The sequence below is a fragment of the Lichenostomus cassidix genome, chromosome 8 (assembly GCF_008360975.1).
Source record: "Lichenostomus cassidix isolate B80296 chromosome 8, HeHo_3.0, whole genome shotgun sequence".
NCBI lineage: Eukaryota > Metazoa > Chordata > Aves > Passeriformes > Meliphagidae > Lichenostomus > Lichenostomus cassidix.
This window is the reverse complement of record NC_139489.1, coordinates 29,268,063-29,287,791: the sequence shown is the minus strand read 5'-3', so window position 1 is coordinate 29,287,791 and position 19,729 is coordinate 29,268,063. Positions and strand designations below refer to the sequence as shown.

Here is a 19,729-nt window from a genome sequence, read left to right as displayed (position 1 = left end):
ACTTTTTTGTGATGTTTTCATGTAGCCTCTAGTTAGGGAAGGAGGAATACAGCCTGACACACTGTCCTAATGCTGGTCTCTGCCCAGAGGTACTTGGGTTTGTGTTTGCCTCATGGAACCAACATAAAAAACAATGTATTTAATGTAGTAATGAATTTTTTCTCTCAGTTGAGTAGGAGTCAGAGTTCTCATATGCCGAATTCAAACAGCTGTGTTGTGAACTATCTCAAACTTGGACACTGTTTCGTTGATAATTTTGATAAATACAGCTATACGTTTGACATAAACAGTTATATTTCCTTTTTCTGTCTGGACTTAGGTGACTTAGAGTTGAGGGCATCAGCCTTTCTCGTTATTGATACTCAGCGGGGTGTTTTGAAGATCCAAGAAACACAAGACCTGGATGCTGGTGACTACACCTGTGTGGCCACCAATGAGGCAGGGAGAGCCGCTGGCAAGATAACTCTGGATGTTGGCTGTAAGTAGTTAAGTCCTGGATGGGACACACTGGGGTTGAAGAGTTTCTGTACTGGTCAGGGGGTGGTGTCTTGGCTCCCCGAACCTTTCTAACAAATCTCTGTGTGTGCTGGGAACACCTTTTGGTGGTGTTGGCTAAGCGGTTTCCTTGTCCCATTTGGACTTTGGAATCACAGAATGGTTTGGGTTGGAAGGGACCTTAAAGCCCATCTGTTTCCAGCCGAGTCTTACTTCTTTTGCAAAGCATAAAAGTTATGGGGGAGGAAGAGAGAGGCACAGGAGGAGGAAGCTGTTCAAACCTCAACCTAACAAAATTCTCAAATAGACAATGACACAAACTTGAGTTATTATGTGAGTTTATTGTAATTTAGCCCTTCCTCTCCTCTTTTCCTAATTCTTTCCATCTGCTTGTGGCCTGACACACCAGGTCCTGTTCAATGTTCCTGTCAGGCACATCCACTTTCTGAACGAGTGACGCTGTTTGCAGAAGACAAGGAATTTAGCAACGCTGATACTTAAGGTGTTTCTAGAGTTGGGAATGTTAGAAGAATAATTACGCCCAGTGGGCCATAAAGGGAGGCCATCAGTGGTGTAAGAGACTGCTGTGTTGCAATGCTCACTTTGTGTGTTTGTCGTTGCGCAGCTCCCCCCGTTTTCACGCAGGAGCCGGGGGACGAGTTGGCGGATCTGGGCTCCAACGTGACACTGCCGTGCTATGTGCAGGGCTACCCTGAGCCCAGGGTGCAGTGGAGGAGGCTGGATGGGGCTCCCCTCTTCTCCCGACCCTTCACACCCAGCTCCAGCAGCCTACTCAGGACAGGAGCCCTGGCCATCCAGAGTAGGTGGACTCAGCCTGAAAAGAACAGAATTCCACAAGGAACTAACACACATGCAAGGCATTTACTGGCTGACTCTATTAAATTAACTATTTAAAAAGACTGGGTTTTTATCACAGACTGTGTTTCTGATACCAACTTCATTGCTGTTGACATGCAGTTCATTTTGCCATGAGCTTGTGAATTCAGTTGTGTTTGGTCATTGGCTTCACTCTTCTTCGTGCAAATTATTATATCTTTGTTGAAGTACATGTGGGCTATTCTCTGGTACTGAGTAGCCATGGATTTTCATTTTTGGTGTGGTTTTTTTTGGTTTGGTTTTTGTTGGGTTTTTTTTAATAGAGAATTGGTTCTAAACTCACTATTTTAGACCTGTCCTAATTTGGGTAATTAAAAACTCTGCAGGTGGCTTTGTGATTTTGATTATTTTGGAGCATTTCAGTCACCCTTATGTTAAGCAATATTATCCTGTTTTGTTAATTAGCTTTTAATTAGTTTCTGTATTTTCATTGCTTCTTGGTGACAGAGGGGAAGGAATGCTCTGGCTCAAACTAAGTGTTTGAAGGTGGGAGGGACAAGGACACAGTGTCCATGTGGAGAGGGAGGGCAGACTGTCCATGTGTCATTTCAGATGCTGCAGTCAGCTCTCTTTTCTCCCCTGTAGATCTGTGGGTCACTGATGAAGGGACATATGTCTGTGAAGCTGAGAACCAGTTTGGAAGGATTCAGTCCCGGCCAGCCACAGTCACAGTGACAGGACTGGGTAAGGAAGCGAGTGGCACTGGGAGCTGCTGGTGTTTGGACAGCACACAGGATGCTTGGGGGTTATGTCCACTCATGCTAACCTATCTGTGTGCTGTATTTGTATGTCATCCACACAAACTGAATTAGAAAACATTTCCATGGAATACTGTAGTTGATTTCAGTGGATTTTGTTTGTTAGAACATTTTTTTGACTGGCTACACTAAACTGAATTAGTTCCACCCGCACTTTTAACATAGACCTTAAAGAAGTGTTTTGTTTCTTATTTCTAAGTAAATTTATTGAGGAATGAAAAATCACCATAATGATAATTAGTAATGATGGGGTTCCTGCCATTTAATTAATCTTTAAAAAAAAGGCAGCAATTAACGTGGTTGTGTCAGTGTTGAGATAAGTGGGAAGGAATTTTATGATCCAAGAAGACAATAAATGTCTCTCCTTGACTACAGAATCACAGAATGGTTTGGGTTGGAAGGGACCTTAAAACCCGTCTCATTCCATCCCCTGCCATGGGCAGGGGCACCTTCCACTATCCCAGGCTGCTCCAAGCCCCAGTGTCCAGCCTGGCCTTGGACACTTGCAGGGATCCAGGGGCAGCCACAGCTTCTCTGGGCACCCTGTGCCAGGGCCTCCCTACCCTCCCAGGGAACAATTCCTTCCCAATATCCCATCTAACCCTACTTCCTTTCAAATATCCATGCTGTTAAAGGCTTGGTTGTTATCTCAGTTGGACAGCTGACAATAAAAGAAAAAATAACGCTATGGAATGTGTACAGTTGCAAGAGGATAAAAACGGAGTCTCTCTGCCATCAAAGAAACTATTTGTTAACTTGAAATATATTGAAAGATCCAGTAATGCTGGTAGTGTTTGATATACATGGTTTTACCTATTTAAAAGTATTATTTAATGCCCATTACTAAAATTTAATTTTCCAGCCATGTGCCCAGGCTTGCTTGCTGTTGGCTTTTCATGAATGTGCAGATTTTCTGCTGGGCTGTGACCTCTCTCCTGGTCCTTCACAATTTTATGCCCAATGGAAATCACAGCTCATTTTCTGTCCTCTCCAAATCCAGTACTTCTGTACTTCAGTATTTTGCCCAAGTAAGGAAAAACGATACATCAACTCTCTGCGAGGGAAACATGAGTTCCCAGGGAAAGCCTTGACTGGATCCAGTTTCTGCTGGACAGCATCTTCCATTTGCTGCCATTCCTTAGGCTAAGGATTATTGTTCATGCATTTCCCCAGCTTCCCAGCTCTCCTGTGCTATCCCACCCCAACATTTGTTTTTCATGTTTTTTCCGTGTCTTCAATTTAATACTAATTTAATTTAATACTTTGCACGAATATATAAAAATTCCTAATAATTTCTTCTTATTCTTCTTCTGTTCAAGTCACACCTCTGATTGGAGCAAGCCCGTCCACAGCCAATGTCATTGAGGGCCAGCAGCTCACTTTGCCTTGTGTTCTGCTCGCTGGGAACCCCGTTCCAGACAGGAGGTGGATTAAAAATGGTGTGGTGGTAAGACAGCTTTGTTTCCTGTGAGGTTTATCGGCAGAAAAAAGCTACATTTGACATTTCAAGGCACAGTAACAGCTTGGTTTAATTTGCAAGAGTTAAAGTGATCACTGCCTATGCCAGGGAATTTCTGACCCTGAAATGTAGATGAGGAAATAGGAGATATTAGTGGGGGACGTGAAGATCTAGAAAAGGACTCGGAACCGAAGTATTTGTGAATTGTCCTTTTATCTTCTATTTTATTTGCTTTCAAAGGAGTTTAATGCGTTTTGGTAGCTCATGGATTTTAGCTTAGGACTCTGAATATGGGAGTGCTGGTGGCATATACCTACCAGAATGAAAATAATTGGGTTTTTTTAAGTAAAGGTACCAAAAATTTCTATAGATTAAGGGTGTTTTAACATCTTACCTTTTCCTGTTGCTGATGGGCTGAGGTAAATGCCAGTATCTCTGTTTCCTATCCTCCTTTCCTAGTGGTGCTCTACTCAGAGAATGAATGTGTTTTCTTTCCCCCTTGGGAACCACTGCCAGTTTCTAACTCCTGCAGACAGAACTAGGTGATCTTTAAGGTACCTTCCAACCCAAACCACTCAGGGATGGTAGAAAGGTAGTGTAGACACCATAACTGGGTTGGTTGTATGAAGGAAACTTCAATTCTTTAATACTGAAATTTCTGGCTTTACATCCCTATGAAGCTGCTTTTTATCTTGGTTGCTGATTTCTCCCTCAAACCCTATCTGCACAGCTGGTATTAAAATATTGTAGCAAAATGTTTAAGTTTGTGTCACTAAGCAGAACCTGGTAGTACCTGAGTCTTGTTCAAGTTTCGTGCTTAGTTTTGGTGTCTCTGGGAATCACTGACTTTTCCTTAGGCTGTGTTAGTGCAAGGAGCACAGGCTGTAAGCCCTGTGAGAAATACTGGCAGGATCCTCCTTGTTGAGTTGCTAATTCCTCTCTCTAGTAGTGCTGGTTTCCTGTCATTGTAAACTGCTGGGAAAAGTTCTGCTCCAAGGAAAGTGTTGGAGTAAGTTATATTTAGAGAAGAATTCAGCTGCTTCTGAGTGTGACTGGAACAGCTTTGCTTTCTAACAACCCTTTACGAGAAAGGGCTGTGCTGCCAAGCTCAGGGTGTTTGATGTTGCTCTAGGATGTGTAACTCTTCAAGGGTTTCTCCTTGGTGAAAGTTTCAATTCTCTTTCACAATGATTTGCTCCAGAGTTGATCTGTTTGATGGATATGGAAGTTAAAAGGTTTTGATAACTGTAAGCGAAAATAGTCTACTTGTGGAAGAAGAATAAGTCATTGCACTCATAAATTACTGGAATAACCAATAAAAATGCAGTGAAATAATTGAGCTAAATTTGGGCTTGCTTCATTAAAAACAGGACTGGCAGCACAGGATGTGCTGTGGCAGACAGGAGTGGCTCATGCAGATCTTAGTCTCACTCTGGCAGTAAGTACGAGGTGCTACCAAAACTCTTCATTAAAATTAGCTTTGCATGAAAGATGGAACGTAGGAGAAGCTCTAGTAAAGTTCTCCAAAACACATAATTTTGAAGAACGTGACATAGTCAAATAAAGGCACCCTGCATCCCCAGGTGAGCATTACCAGGAGCATTTCCCAGTGAAGGTTTCCTCTCTCTCGGCAGCTGGTCCCCAATCCCTATGTGAGCGTGCACAGCGATGGGAGCCTGCACCTGGAGCGGGTTCGGCTGCAGGATGGGGGCGATTACACCTGCATGGCCAGCAGCGTGGCTGGCACCAGCAACAGCACCACCACTGTCCATGTGTTTGGTGAGCAGCAGCCTGCTCTTCGTGCTGGGGGGAGGGAGGGGCAGCACTGACAGCAGCAGCTTTCACTGCTTTGCTGCACTTACACAGACTGCACAAATATCCTCTTTTGTTCTGATGCTGCTTCGTGAAGCAACATGGGGGGAGAATGGATTCACTGCAGAGGGAAGAGCAATCAGGACTGGTTTTCAAGTAAAATCAAATAAAACTGTTTTGTGATCACAAAAGATCCTAGTTTTTAAACAGCTCCAAAGGCTGGCCTGTGCAATCTTCATCTGGTTTAATTAAAAAACAGGTGCAAGTGGGAGTTTGCTGGAAAACCATGAAATGTGCTGCCTGAATGTTTCATAACTGGGCCAAGGAAGCACAGCTCATGGGAGTATTAGAATGAAAGAGATTGAATTATGAGTTTGGTAAAAGTCATAATTTGTTTGTTATTTTTGGTGTCATCTCCCTTCTCCTTCCTCTTATTTTTTCTCTTTAATTAAAACATGCCAAAAATTGCACTGACAGCAAGACAAAGTGTTAGCACTCTGGTAACCCATCTGTGTTTCAGCTGAACGTATTTGTATTAACTCTGAGGCCACAATCACTTCATGGTTTCTCACGTGTTAAATCTTTTCACATGTTAAATTAATCATGGGAGATTTATTTTGAGCTTTACTGAAGATGCTGAAACCTCCTTTTATATAAGGAATGGCTATAATTTTTCAATACAGGCAAGTTCTTCCATGCCAAGACTTTTTTTAATGTTTCAGAGCTTGAGAACAAAAATGAATATCTTTGTATATGTGTAGATATATCTAGGTTTTGGTGTTGTAGCCTTAAATCTGATCTTATTTTTCTGTTAATTCAGAGGCAGCTCAGCTGAGTGAGGGAATTGGGGTTTTTTTGCCTCCTGTTACTGATTTTGAGAAATAAAGCCTAAAATGTTGTCAGAGAATAATGTCACAAAGCCTTTCTGAAATAATTTTGGTCAGTGAAATACGTACAGGTAATTTGAAACTGCATATGCCTAATGCAGTGATGAGCCTGTGGCTGGCAGGCTCTGTAGTGAACAGGGATTTATTCTGTCCTGAAAGGCTGGAAAGTGGCTCCTTGTCCATGTTAGGGCTGGAGAAGAGTCTGAAAGGTCCCAAACCCTGCTTGCCTGTTGGAAGCAGTAATTGAATATCAGGATTTTATTGTAGTAAGTTGCACCATGTTCAATTGTGTTCTGCATGTCTTTAACATTTGCCTGTGTTTGTAGTCCTGCCTGTCATTCAGCATGGACAGCAGATATTCAGCACCATCGAAGGGATCCCAGTGACACTGCCCTGCAAAGCCAGTGGAGTTCCCAAACCATCCATTGTCTGGTCCAAGGTAATCCCTCACCTTTGAGCTGTTCATGCTGAAAGATGGGCTAAACGTGTAATTTAATTGTCATAAAAATTATATTCAAATAACATGGCCAAAAGCACCACTTGGGAGGGACCTAGAAACCTCTGTTTGTTCAGAGCTGCTTTTGTTTCTTAGAGCAGAACTTTTGGCCGTGGTCCTGCCACAGCTCAGTGATCTATTCTTTGGCAGGCCTTAGGTTATCGCTATATCTTTATGGGTTTTACACTTCAGAAATTCTTCCTGTTCCTGTTGTGAGTTGATAATTTGCGTTTGGGCAGCCTGCCACAGACTGAGAGTTCATTTTCCTTGTGGAGCTCCAAGATGACTTTTTTCCTCTGAGGAAAGTGTTTAATAATGGCATTGTGGGGCTAACCCATCACTTTTCAGTCACGGCCTTGACAAGATATGCACTGAGGAGGACCTCAGCCTCTGAGAGCATTTTTCTGAAAGTCAGGTCTTTTTTTCCCCCTCCTTGAACAGGATAGCTTCTGGTAGTTACAGTTATTTGGGGTGTGTTACAGCTCACATGGTGTAGTATGAAGGCACTTTTGGGCGTCAGAAGTTGTGCAGATGTAACTGATTGGGTCCTTGGGAACAGCTTTGTTTCAAAGAAGGAATAGAACATGGTTAACTGTTGTTTTGGTAGGGAAGAGAAGATGGGAGGATTCCTTTTTCTTAATTATCGCTTCTAATGTTCAATACAGACTAGAAAGAGTGAGGTGAATAAGAACCAGTTTGTGTAATGTATACAAGATTAATTTTGACATTGGAAATCAATGTCAGAATTAACTCAGTTGAAAATGTGATTATTATTCTTCACTATTATTTTTAAAATTTTCTTTTAAGAGTTTGAGTCCGTAAGATGTAGCAAATTTTCTGCATAAAAATCCCTGTGCTTCTGTTCTTATTGCTGCTTAGAAAGTGACACTCAAGGACTGTGAAAAGTTAATTGTAGATAATTAGTTTGTATAAATGGAATTTTAGGGCCAAGTTTCTCAGCTAATATAAAATATTTTGTCCATGTCAGCCTCAAAAAGTAAAAGCAGCTTTTATTGAATTCAATAATTGTAATTTGGTTTATTTCTGAAAATCCAGGCACTGTGGACTTCTGTTGTTTTTCTTTCCACAGAAAGGAGAGGTGATTCTTCCCAGCAATGTGAGGTTCTCGGCAGGGTCAGATGGAAGCCTTTCTGTGGTGTCCCCAGGGGGAGAGGAGAGTGGGGAGTACATGTGCACTGCCACCAACGCTGCTGGCTATGCCACCAGGAAGGTGCAGCTGACTGTCTATGGTGGGTGTCACCTCCCCCCAGCTGCAGTGTTCCTGTCACCCACCCAGTGCATTGGGAGCTAGACACCCCCAGGGCACATGGGGTGGGAACTCTTCTCCAATTAGTGCTTTTGGATCTGCAAACCAGGCAGTTTTTACATGGCTGATCCTAAAAAGCCTGTCGTTCAGCCATTTTGATTCCCTTAAAGCCTCCTGATCCCTCTTACCTTGAGTTCATGGGGCTTGGGCTGAGCATAATTTCATCATTTATGGAAGTGGATAGGAAGCATCTGTATAGGAATAGAATTTCCTGCCGACAGAAGAATGAAGATCCATTAATCCCACTGGTCCCAAAACTTCCTGCAATCTCCCAAAGTTATTTAAAAAATTGGTTTGGGTGTAGGTGTGCTCTGCAAGGCTTTTGTGACTTGGAGTTACTGGGGCAGTAGTGTAACAGTTCAGGGAATGGTTGCAAACTACCTATGCAATACAGAGCTCAGCACTTGCAGGAGCTACAGCCATCTCTTCTAACCAGCTTTTGGGTGGATAGTCCAGGCTTTCTGGTGTTTGTGGTGTTCCATGTGGGCATCAGCCTGTGCCTGACCTACAGAAACTGCACATCAGCACTGCCGTGATTTATCTCTATTGCAGACAGGTCACTAAAATAGGATTGTAATGTTTTATACCAGATAAAAAGATGTTGTATGATGTTACATTTGTACGATTATATATATTCATTGCAGCTTCTTAACGTGTTCCATGTTATAGTGAAACCTAGAGTGTCCAGGCCTGGAGACCAGCAAGGAAATGCACATGATAAACCCATAGAGATCTCAGTAATTGCAGGGGAAGATGTCACACTTCCATGTGAAGTGAGGAGCTTGCCACCCCCCATAATTACCTGGGCCAAAGAAATGCAGCTCATATCTCCATTCTCTCCAAGGTAACAATGTTTGATGAAAACAAAAGAAAAGTGAAATTGCCTGTAAGCTTTCAAGATTCTAGGAGAATGTGTGATTTCTGATTGCCACAGGCTCACTCAGAAGGTGTTACTTTGTCCTGCCTGACCTGTTGTACTTGAAACTCTCTTTCCTAAGGCTGCAGAGCTCTCATTCCAGCATGTGCTTACATCCAATCTCAGGAGGCCAGGAGGAGAGACATCCTGGGTATTTGTACTGTGCTGGTGCCCAGAGACCCACATCATCTGTGCATGATTATAACTGTTTAAAAACTGGGTTTCTTTTCTTATGAACTTCACATTTATGCTCAGGAGAGCCCTGTCTGTGATTTACATAAAGCCTGAGCTGCCAGTAGGATGCAGATGATAATAAATGTTTGGGTGTGCTGACAAGGGTGCGTTTCTTGCTGTATTTTGGATCCAAACTCTCGCCAGAGATTCTTGAACATGTGAAAGCAGAGTTAAGTACTTGTAAAATGTTGGGCTGACAGCCTTACAGAATGAAGAGCTTGGGACTGTATTGGACAGTGTTGGAGTCCTCCCTTATTCTTTCATGTGGCACAGAACAAGAAGGGGGACAAGTTGGTCACTATTCCCTGGATGTTCCCCATTGGAATTCCAGGTACTGTCATGGGCTGTGCTGCTGCTTTCTGCCCCTCAGGGTCCCTCAGAAGGGCCAGGCAGCAGCTGTGTCCATAAAACAGAGAGTGACAAGGCTGGCTACAGGCACACTGTGCTTGTTGGTGTCTCCCAGTGATCCCATGGAAAGAATCTGCCAGTGTCTGAGCTGTGTTAAAGAATTGTGCTAGAAATCCTCTTTCCCTTGTGGCCAGACCAGCACCTTGGAGCCATTCCAGGGAGCCTGTGACAGCCTGAGCAGCTCATTGGCCACCGTGTCTGCTGAAGGAGGCTCGTGTGCAGGGACTTGGCTTTTTCTTAGTAATCCATATGGAGTTTTCTGCTGGGTCCTGTGAGCATGTTGCATGCACTAACAAATCTGCATTCTTGGTCTCTTACTTGTCCTTGTTTTACCTCAGGAGACACTGATGAATTAGGGTACTTGCTCATGGCTGTTGTGGTGAGATCCAAGTTGTCCAGAGGAACAGAAGTCCAGCTCAGCCCATTCCATAAAATTGTTTACAGATGTCAGCAAAAGTTACAGATTGTTCCAAACAGAATTGTTTGAGACCACCCAAAGATCTTGTTAGAAATGTGAACAGTAAACAGATAGGGAAATCAGATATGAAGGAGCTTCTATCAGAAAGCTAATGTAATTACTGGACAAAATCAAGAAGAAGTTGCCTCAGAAATTTGTCTTTTGGGCTTATGAAAAAATACACAAAAAGTTTGGAAAGATACAGGCAGCAGAGGAGGAATTGTAGTATCAGACAGATTTTATGCTGGAAAAAATACATTTCACTTTCCTTCCATTCTCTCCAGCAATTGCAATCCCCAAACTCACCATTTATGTCCTTATGATAATGTTGTCCAAATTATAGTGCCAGAGAAAGGAAGGCAGATGATCCCATCAATTCCTGCCAATTCTGGATGTTTCCTTGAGTGCCAGGCTTAAATTTCTTCTCATCAATCCCTGGCTGTCATTTTTTTCTTCCCTCCTCAGTTATTAGAGTGTCTGTATTACCTTTGACTTCTACAGAAGATTTTGGCTTAGCTGGCCAATGTTGCTTCTGGTGTTACAGGTCTGTGACCAGAACTGTGGGAGAACTTAATGCTGTGAAGTTAATTATTTACTGGGGAATAATGACAATTCCTATGAACACCAGAATGGGCAGTTTTGAGTCAAAATCCTGTCTTCCATCTTGAATCAATATAAAATCGTTTTTTGCCAGGATGAAGCAGTATTAAAAGTTTTAACTTTCTGAGCCTGCTGACCTGACCTGAGCAAAAATTTTTAGCAAGAGGGTGAAGAGCTGAATTTCTCTGCCTCTATCACATTTTAATATGTCCTATAAATAGCTAGAACCAAATGCTGTGATTTGAATCTTATATTTTAGATATTTACTGTGTATTCTGAATGTAGGGCTCCATAAAGAGTTGGAAAAAAATGAGTAAATATAAGTCAAAGTTGAGTAATATGGTCAGAGTAGTGTTATTTTAGCTCATAGCAATCATTAGCAGACTATAAGGAGAGGTCATTCATCTTTCCACACATGTTTATATGGTTTATCTGCTTCTTATTTTTGCAGACACACTTTCCTCCCCTCGGGGTCAATGAAGATCAGTGAGACCCAAGTCTCAGACAGTGGAATGTATATCTGTGTCGCCACAAACATTGCTGGGAACGTGACTCAATCAGTGAAGCTCAGTGTACATGGTGAGTTGGAACTAGAGGGTTCATCATCTGCGAGTTTCCCCATGGAGCTGAGCATCTTGAAGAGGTTTTCAAAGGTTTTTCCTAATTGACATTAAATCCTCTTGGCTGTTGTTCTTTCAGGTCATTTTATCTTCGTATGTGAGTTATTGATTATGTGGAAAGGAAATATTGTATAAACATATGCAAAATCATAGATATGTGTAAAGGTGTCTGCTGGCTCCAGCCAGGACCTGTGTCCTCCTCACTCTCCTTACCTTTATCCCATGTCACTCCCTTGTCTCTCTCCTCTCCCCATACTGGGGCACAGCCACCTTCTCTTAACCACTCACACATTCTCATGTCTAGAAAAATGTCACTTTGTTATTGTTTCAGGCATTTTTAAAAAATCTTTTTATTGCCAACGATCCTTAAAACCAAAAACATTGTGGCAAAAGACTTACGGTGGATTTATATTATTCTTCAGGACCAGCAAAATCACTTCCAGTCATATTTTATCTCCCTGTCCGAACTTGTGTTTGGAAGCGTACAAAGACCAGGGATTAGGGAAAGGAAATTAAAATGCCAAAAGGAAAATGTGATTAACTTTATCATAAAAGCTTTTGAATTGTTTTGTGTTATGAAGAGCCAGTACCCACAGCTCTTCCAGTGTGCTCAGAATATGATAGTGCTCATGGGAGTTGTTCAATAGAGTTTGAAATGTGGCTTGTTTAAATAAATTCAGCACCGGGGTATCTCACATTCTCTTTGGTGCAGAGAATGTGCAGGGCTGCTTTTGTAGTCACCTGGGGGCATTTGGTTTTAGTAAATAAAGGACATTTTCTGAAATAATAAAAATAGAAAAGAATTTCATAGGATCGGGAAATGGTTTGGGTTGAAAGAGACTTTTGAAGGTCATCCAGTGCCACCCCCTGCCATGGGCAGGGACACCTTCTGCTGTCTCAGGCTGTTCCAAGCTCCAGTGTCCAGCCTGGCCTTGGACTCTTCCAGGGATCCAGGGGCAGCCACAGCTTCTCTGGGCAACCTGTGCCAGGGCCTCCCCACCCTCACTGTAAAAAATTCTTTATATCTGGTTTGAATCTCCCCTCTCTTAGTTTAAAATAGCTCTCCCTTGTCCTGTCCCTCCCTCCCTTGTCCCAAGTCCCTCTCCAGCTCTCCTGGAGCCCCTTTAGGCACTGGCAGGGGCTGTAAGGTGTCCGTGGAGCCTTCTCCAGGTGAACATGCTCAGCCCTCCCAGCCTTAAGAATGATCCTGTATTTCGTTTCCTTCCATTTCTCTGGACTGAACTTGTCTTCCTCAGTTCCTCCAAGGATCCAGCGTGGGCCTCGAGTTCTGAAAGTGCAGGCTGGGCAGCGAGTGGAGCTTCCCTGCAGTGCCCAGGGCATCCCTGCCCCATCGGTTTCCTGGTTCCGAGGCAGCAGTGCTGTGCCCATGGCCGGCGGGCAGTTCCTGCAGAGCCCAGATGGAGCTCTGAGCATCGGCAGCGTGCAGCCCCCTGACGCAGGCGCCTACACCTGTGTGGCCACCAACGCCGCAGGCAGCGACACGGCCGAGGTCACAGTGCAAGTGCAAGGTACTTGTCTGGGGCCACACTCTGCCCTGGCCCTGCCTGGCTGTGGGGTTGGGGCTTTGCCGGGCAGGGCTTTCTGCTGCCGGCTGGTACATGATGCAAAAGCCACATCTGGTTTAGATGTTGTGTTCCCATGGTAATTGAGGAGGATTAGAATGAGCAAATGGTCTTTGGAGAGGTTGCAGAAATTAAAAAAAAAAGAAGCTCAATATATATATTTAAATTTAAAAATTATGTTGAAATGCTGAAAGGGTAACAGTGGTCAACGTGCCAATTTAAATATGTACTCCTCACCTGAGGGGCTGACAGATGTCAGTGGAGCATGACTGACTTAAGCTAAGCAGGAACTATTTCTTCTTTGCAAAAATCTAAAGGCAACCTTCTGATCCCTTTGGATTAGAGGTGTTGAGAAACACTTCTTACAGGCAACAAAGAGCTCTAAGTAACTTTATTTAATTATAAAGAATATTCTTTGTATAGTCTCATTCTGCATATGAGTTTAAAATGAGACTCAGAACAAAAGATGGCAGTAGCACTAAAATGTGGTGTGGGGAAAAAACAGTTAAAATAATAATTTTCAGATTATGCAGCAACATTGCCTTCAAAATAAATAGAGCAGGATTTAAAAAGAACCATTTTCTGTCAAGTTTGAAAGCCTCTTTGTGCTGCTTACTTCCTAAATATTCCCACTGAAATCAAGACTTCTTGTATAATACCCATTCCAGTCAATGTAAAGAGGGTTATTGGAATGTAACCTTATGTGAATGAGAGAGACTTACTGTTATGTACTGTCAAACTGTGTTTTTACATTTAGAGCAGAGATCAAGCAGTTTTTCGGGTCTGATTGTCTTTCAGAGTCTCCCACTATCGAGGACCTGGACCCTCCATTCAACAGCCCCTTCCAAGAAAGAGTGGTGAACCAGCGCATTGCCTTCCCATGCCCTGCAAAAGGTGAGTGTCTTGGTGACCCCTTGGAGTGGCCAAAGGATCTTCTTCTGCTGACCATTGCATATTACAAAGCTGCCGTAAAAATGTCTGATCCACGCAGTATTTTCCATGTATGCTTTATATGGAAAAATTCAAACTAACAGTGATTTAAATATGCACCGTGTGTGGACGTCCTGTGGAAAGTCATTGCTAGCCAACAAGGATTTTACAGTGTTTAGGATGAAGATTTTTAATGTTAAAATCATCCTGTAACAGCTGGGGCTTCCTCTTGGAAGCTCCTGGCCTCCCTGTGTGTTGTCCTTCCAGCAAGCAGCAGGACTTGTTTGAATCTTCCTTGTTCTGAGCTGAGCGAGGCATTTGTGGCTGTTTCCCCTTTTCCTTGCAGGTATTCCCAAGCCTGCCATCAAATGGCTGCGGAACGGGCGGGAGCTGAGCGGGGCTGAGCCTGGGCTGTCGCTGCTGGAGGATGGGACCCTGCTGGTCATAGCTGCCCTCAGCCCCTTGGACAGTGGGGACTATGTCTGCGTGGCAGCCAACGAGGCTGGGAGCACTCAGAGGAGATACAGCCTGAAAGTGCATGGTAAATAATACATACAGCCCTTGGGGAGCTGCTTGGAAAAGTATCTTCTGTTTTCTTGTTGGAAATTGCATGGCCCAAATGGCCCACTGTGCTGGTGCTGTCAAATGATGAAATCTCATCTGAGTACTTTCTGTTTTTCTGACACTCTTGATAGTTTTATTTTCCCCTATTGTTTCTGTTCTCCATGACTTTATGCACAAACCATCTTGGTTTTGCTCAGGGATCCAGATGCATGTCATTGGTAGAAACTCCAGTTATACTTGAAAAGTTTAATGCAAATAATAAATGAAACTTGGTACTGTAGAAATTACAGATTGAGGGATAAATCTGCATTTCAAATAAGAGAAGAGTTATCAGAATGAACATAGGCTAGGAGATTTCTAGTTCATGATACTCTTCTTTCAGAATCCTAGTTAGAAGATAGAAACCCTACAGGTGGCCTTGAGGTATTGGTTCCTGCAGAGTACTTCCAGCCTTGTTTGCTACCCATGATAGTTCTAATGCCTGAGCAGGATTATATCCTTATTTTGAGAAGAGCAGGAATTCATCTCGTGCCAGCAGGGCTCATCAGTGGGGTTGGAACTACCACTTAAGGTCATTCTCTTTGCATTCATAGTGGGACAAATGATAGGTGGGGTTCTTGGGCATGACTAGACCAGTGAAGGGGAAGGATGACTCTGGAATATGCTTCCTTCATATGCAAAGCATATAACACAAGATTTCAAGATTAAATTTCAGATGAAGATTATTCTCTTAAAATGTTGGTGGTGCTTGTGTTTGAGTGAATTTCCCAGGGAATCTGTTACTGGGTAAAGAGAAGAAAGGATGCAGGGACATATGTCCAGAGCCAAAAGAAAAATGGAAATGTTGGGAAGGGAATGAGAAGGGTTTGAGAAATTTAGATTACAGTGGTCCTTGACTGGGATGGGAAAGAAGAAGGGGGAAATCACTGGAATGGAAGACTTAGATCATGATGTTGGGCTTTCTTGCAGTTCCTCCTGAAATTAGAGATCAAGATAAGGTGACAAATACATCTGTGGTTGTTCATCACACTGTCAGTCTCTTCTGTGAAGTAACTGGTAACCCCTTCCCAGTCATCTCCTGGTATAAGGATGATATCCAGGTATGTGGGATTAATCTAACTGTGGACTTTTGAAGGTTTGGTATAACTCATTTAAAAGAGATACATTTACATGTATTATGTATATTTAAGTGCTCTAAGAACACCCCCACAGAAAGGCAGATAATAGGGCTCATCCATTAATTCTGTAAGTCAAACATAAACTCTTTATTTTCAATATTCCCTCAGGAATTTGCCTTAGCAGTCTCCCAGAATTGTAGATGCCAGTCCATGCAGAGGGGACGAATATTGCCATTGTTTTCATTCTATAGATAGTGAAATAAGAAGTTTTGGCGGTGAATTGAATTCCTCAGGATTATCCTTGAGTCCCCTGCTTCCACTTGTAGCTGATATGTTGTAGTTTAAGATGAGGAGAGGTCCCTTTATGCACCCCTGGGACTGCTAATGGCTGCTGGATGGAGTTTCCCCACTCCCTGCTGTAGGCTGAGCTACAGACCATAATGAATAGATTGCAGCAGGGCAGGAGATTCGTGCTGAAACTGAAAGGGGAAACAGATTATCCTTCCACTAAAACTATCATTTTCTTATAAAAATCCAGCTGTGATATTTGGCTGCTGTAGCTTGGATCACATAAGGCTAATGTCTCGGGTTCCTCTAAGGTTGTGGAAAGCAGTGCTCTCCAGATTGTGCACAATGGGAAGATACTGAAGCTCCTGAAAGCTGCTACTGAGGACGCAGGACAATATTCATGCAAAGCCATAAACGTAGCAGGAAGTTCTGAGAAGTTGTTTAACCTCCATATACTTGGTTAGTTCTGTGGCTTCGGGGTTGATTTTCATTTGGTTTGGGTTTTAGTTGGTGATTGGAAAAACAGTTAAGAAGCCGATACATTTCAACTAATTTTGAGTAGCTTCTTCCACTCACTGCCCATGAAGTATTGGCTGCTGAAGCTCTGAGTGCTTAAGCTTTGCCACTCTTGTAGCATCAGAGACAAAATGCTGCTTTTTATTTCTGGGCTTTGGTGCTTTGTTTTGCATTTGGGGTGTGCAGTGTGACATGGGAGTGTTCCCAGGTACAGTTCACCAGTGCAGGTGTGGAAGTGATTGTCACGATCTGTTGTGATCTGCAGAATTCCCTCTGCAGTGAACACTAAAGGTGTTTCAAGGGCTTAGTAAGATTCACTGCTGCTTTTCCTCCAGTCACAGGGCACAGCTTCCCTGGCTAAATACCAGTCCTTCCTTAATGTTTGTCCTTTTAAAGTTCCACCGAGCATAATAGGTGCAGATGCCCCTGGTGAAGTGACAGTGATCCTCAACCAGGAAATCCATCTGGAATGCAGAGCCAAAGGCTTCCCTGTTCCTGACATTCACTGGTTCAAAGATGGCAAGTGAGTATTGTGCAGCTTTTGTGGTTTGTGTCAGGCTCTTCCTCCCCTAGAGCAGAGAGGGAGGAGGTGCGATGTTTAACTACTTAGTATTAACTTAGTGCCATCAGAATTTGGGGTCGTGTGAGGTGGTAAATTCTTTAATCCAAATTTAACATCCCACTTTTCTTTCTGAGATCACCCATTACTGACACCTGCAGAGCAGATTTTGGGGTTTTGAAGTGAGATGATGCTTGAAGCAAGATAAGCAGAGCCCTTTCTTTAAATTTATTCTGTGAGTTATTCTACCTGGATTATTTTAAACATGTCATTAGTTAAAATGCAGTTGTTTAGCTGAGATGATTTTTTCACTGTTAGACAGAACTTGTATCAAAATTTTACTGGCTAGCGCCTTTTGCAGTTCTGTATATATACATTAAAGGTTTTAAAGGCTATATATACACATATACATAAAGGTTGGAGAACATTTATAGCCTGCACATTTCCATTCTGCACCTCATCCTCCAGGAAAGCACAGCAGGAGAAGAATTCTTGGATGCTTAAATATTAGCTGAAAACCAAGCTGGGCTGGGTGTTTTTGCTGTCTAACAATGTGGTTCGGTATAGACATTGGTCAGTACTCACAGAGATTCTGCTGTGATAATTCCTTACTCTTTGGTATGTATATATCATTCCTGTGTAGTGGTTGACATTTTGTTATCAGCAAAGGCCTGGCATGACTAAACAAATTTGGAAAAGAAGCTGAGGTCAGGCGTAGGACTCTTGCTCTGGTGCTAGCATCCTGGAGGTCCTGAGAAAAATACTTTTTGTGGTTTGGTTTCTTTCAGAAGCTAAGAGTAGAGTTAATCATAGTGGTTTGTCACTTCATGGTGGTTCTTGTGATTACTGCTGTTAATTTAGTGCTAATGGCACTCTCGAATGGTACAATTATTGCCACCAAAGGACCTCTTCTTACTGTCAGATTAAATTAATGCAGAAAGGGTGGGGTCAGAGTTCTGTGAAGCAAAATGGTCTCTGTTTCAGGCCCTTGTTTTTGGGTGATCCCAATGTTGAGCTGCTGGACAGAGATCAAGTTCTCCACATCAAGAGTGCTCGCAGGGGTGACAAGGGTCGTTACCAGTGCAGTGCCACCAACACTGCTGGCAAACAAGTCAAGGAGGTCAGGCTCGTTGTCCATGGTAAGTTTATGCAATGCTTGATCCCAGAATATCCTTTTGTTTTACTCATAAGGTTTGTTTTTGAATGAAGATACTCAGGCAAGTACAAATTAAGGCTCTGATCCTACAAAATTTGTGTGTAAACTTAATAATCATGTGTTCACAAAATTACCTTTTTGAGTAGTTGTATGTATGAAGTATGGATGTAGTCTTTGCAGGCTTGGAAAACATCTTGAAGTGTTGTTCATGTGCTTTTTTTCTAATTAGTGAAAGCCAAAAATCTTGAAGGGCATTCTCAAATTCTGCTGTTAGTTTCAACAGAATTATTTTATTATCACATTGGCTTCATTGTTTTGATCTGTCTTAGGGAGGAGAAAATTAATAAGATTTTGATTTTAATACACGTTTGGTCTTATTTTTCTTAACCTGGTGCCAGGATACAGCCCATGCTTTATGTGACTCAGAAATTCTTGTGCCTCAAGTGTGAAGGGTAGGGATTTGAATCTGAGAGCTTTCAAGTCCTCACTTGCTATGGATTTGTTCCTGAGCATTGTGTGTGATTGTATCAACTTAATGTGCATTATTTCCCTCATCTGGGGCATTTCTGAAGCACAGAGCACCCACAGGCACAGGGATGTGGCTTTGCACCAGTCATCCTGGTGAAGCCTTTTTCTATCAGGAACAAAGAAAATGCTGGGAAGACTTGCAGGTGATTTTGGCTATTCTAAGATTACAGGAATGAAAAGCACCTCTCCCCCACCACCCAGATCCTTGCAGATGAGTAGTTCTATTTCAGGTTCTTCAGGAAAGATGAATTTGTGACAGTAGAATGGAACTTCTCTTTACTTTTGTATTTCTCATTAGTCCTGTCTGGACAAACAGAAGCCCACGGAGTAAATGAGGAACTTCAATGCTAATCTTGCTAGTTTACTTTGTTTTAGCTGTTTAGCCCTGCTTTTTGCTTTGATACTTTCCCAAAACACCATATTAAAACCATTCCCCATCTCTAATAGAGAAATGCATTTGCCTTTGAACTGGGTGTGTTTCAGCATATTCGGTGGATTTGGGATTTTTTTGGCACAAAAAGTGTTTAATTGGGAAAATATTTCATTGTGGTTTGAGAATTGCAGGATGCATCTCCGGTGTAGATTCATCCATTCACAGACACTTTGTTTCACATTTCTGCTGTGGTGTTTTTAGGGACCACTGTGGAAGTCAGAGGAATCCGTGGATATACTGAGCATGTTTGGCAGCAGAGGAGTCAATGTGTCTTCCAGATGTGTCTGGTACTTTCAGCAGCCATAAATTTAGTCGTTGCCAATTGCACTGTGTTTTTATTGCTTCTATAGAGATTTACGGACTCTTTATATTGGCTGATTTACACGAGAGCTTGTTTGCTAGAAAAATCCGAGTCCTGCTGCCTAGAGAGCAAGGGAAATTACCATGGGCCAAAAAGCTTCAAAACTAGGAGCATAAAGCAAGACTGTTAAGCTCATACTTAGTCTCAAAGTGAGTGACTTCATCCTCAGAAGTTTGGAGCATGGAGCTGTTCCCACTGCAGTTGTGGAGGCTCTTAGGTGTGTTTGGTATTTGCAATAGCAGAATCCTTGCTGGGAGGATGCACCTCCCAAGGCATCCAGTGGATTGCTGTTCATTTGGAGACAGGGAAGAGGGCTGCCCAGATGCA

The 19,729-nt window shown here is 42.7% G+C and overlaps 1 protein-coding gene across 1 annotated transcript in view; it reads left to right on the top strand.

Annotated features, from left to right (window-relative positions):
• Positions 1 to 19,729, top strand: part of HMCN1 (hemicentin 1) — a 167,435-nt gene that overhangs the window by 66,808 nt on the left and 80,898 nt on the right. The window contains exons 15-30 of the mRNA XM_085068685.1: positions 320 to 478; positions 1,121 to 1,315; positions 1,978 to 2,076; positions 3,470 to 3,597; positions 5,244 to 5,388; positions 6,635 to 6,747; positions 7,895 to 8,054; positions 8,801 to 8,975; positions 11,198 to 11,325; positions 12,623 to 12,895; positions 13,748 to 13,843; positions 14,226 to 14,420; positions 15,413 to 15,543; positions 16,161 to 16,308; positions 16,762 to 16,888; positions 17,909 to 18,063. Coding sequence (XP_084924811.1) covers positions 320 to 478; positions 1,121 to 1,315; positions 1,978 to 2,076; positions 3,470 to 3,597; positions 5,244 to 5,388; positions 6,635 to 6,747; positions 7,895 to 8,054; positions 8,801 to 8,975; positions 11,198 to 11,325; positions 12,623 to 12,895; positions 13,748 to 13,843; positions 14,226 to 14,420; positions 15,413 to 15,543; positions 16,161 to 16,308; positions 16,762 to 16,888; positions 17,909 to 18,063 — 2,427 coding nt within the window. The remainder of the gene's footprint in view (positions 1 to 319; positions 479 to 1,120; positions 1,316 to 1,977; positions 2,077 to 3,469; positions 3,598 to 5,243; positions 5,389 to 6,634; positions 6,748 to 7,894; positions 8,055 to 8,800; positions 8,976 to 11,197; positions 11,326 to 12,622; positions 12,896 to 13,747; positions 13,844 to 14,225; positions 14,421 to 15,412; positions 15,544 to 16,160; positions 16,309 to 16,761; positions 16,889 to 17,908; positions 18,064 to 19,729) is intronic.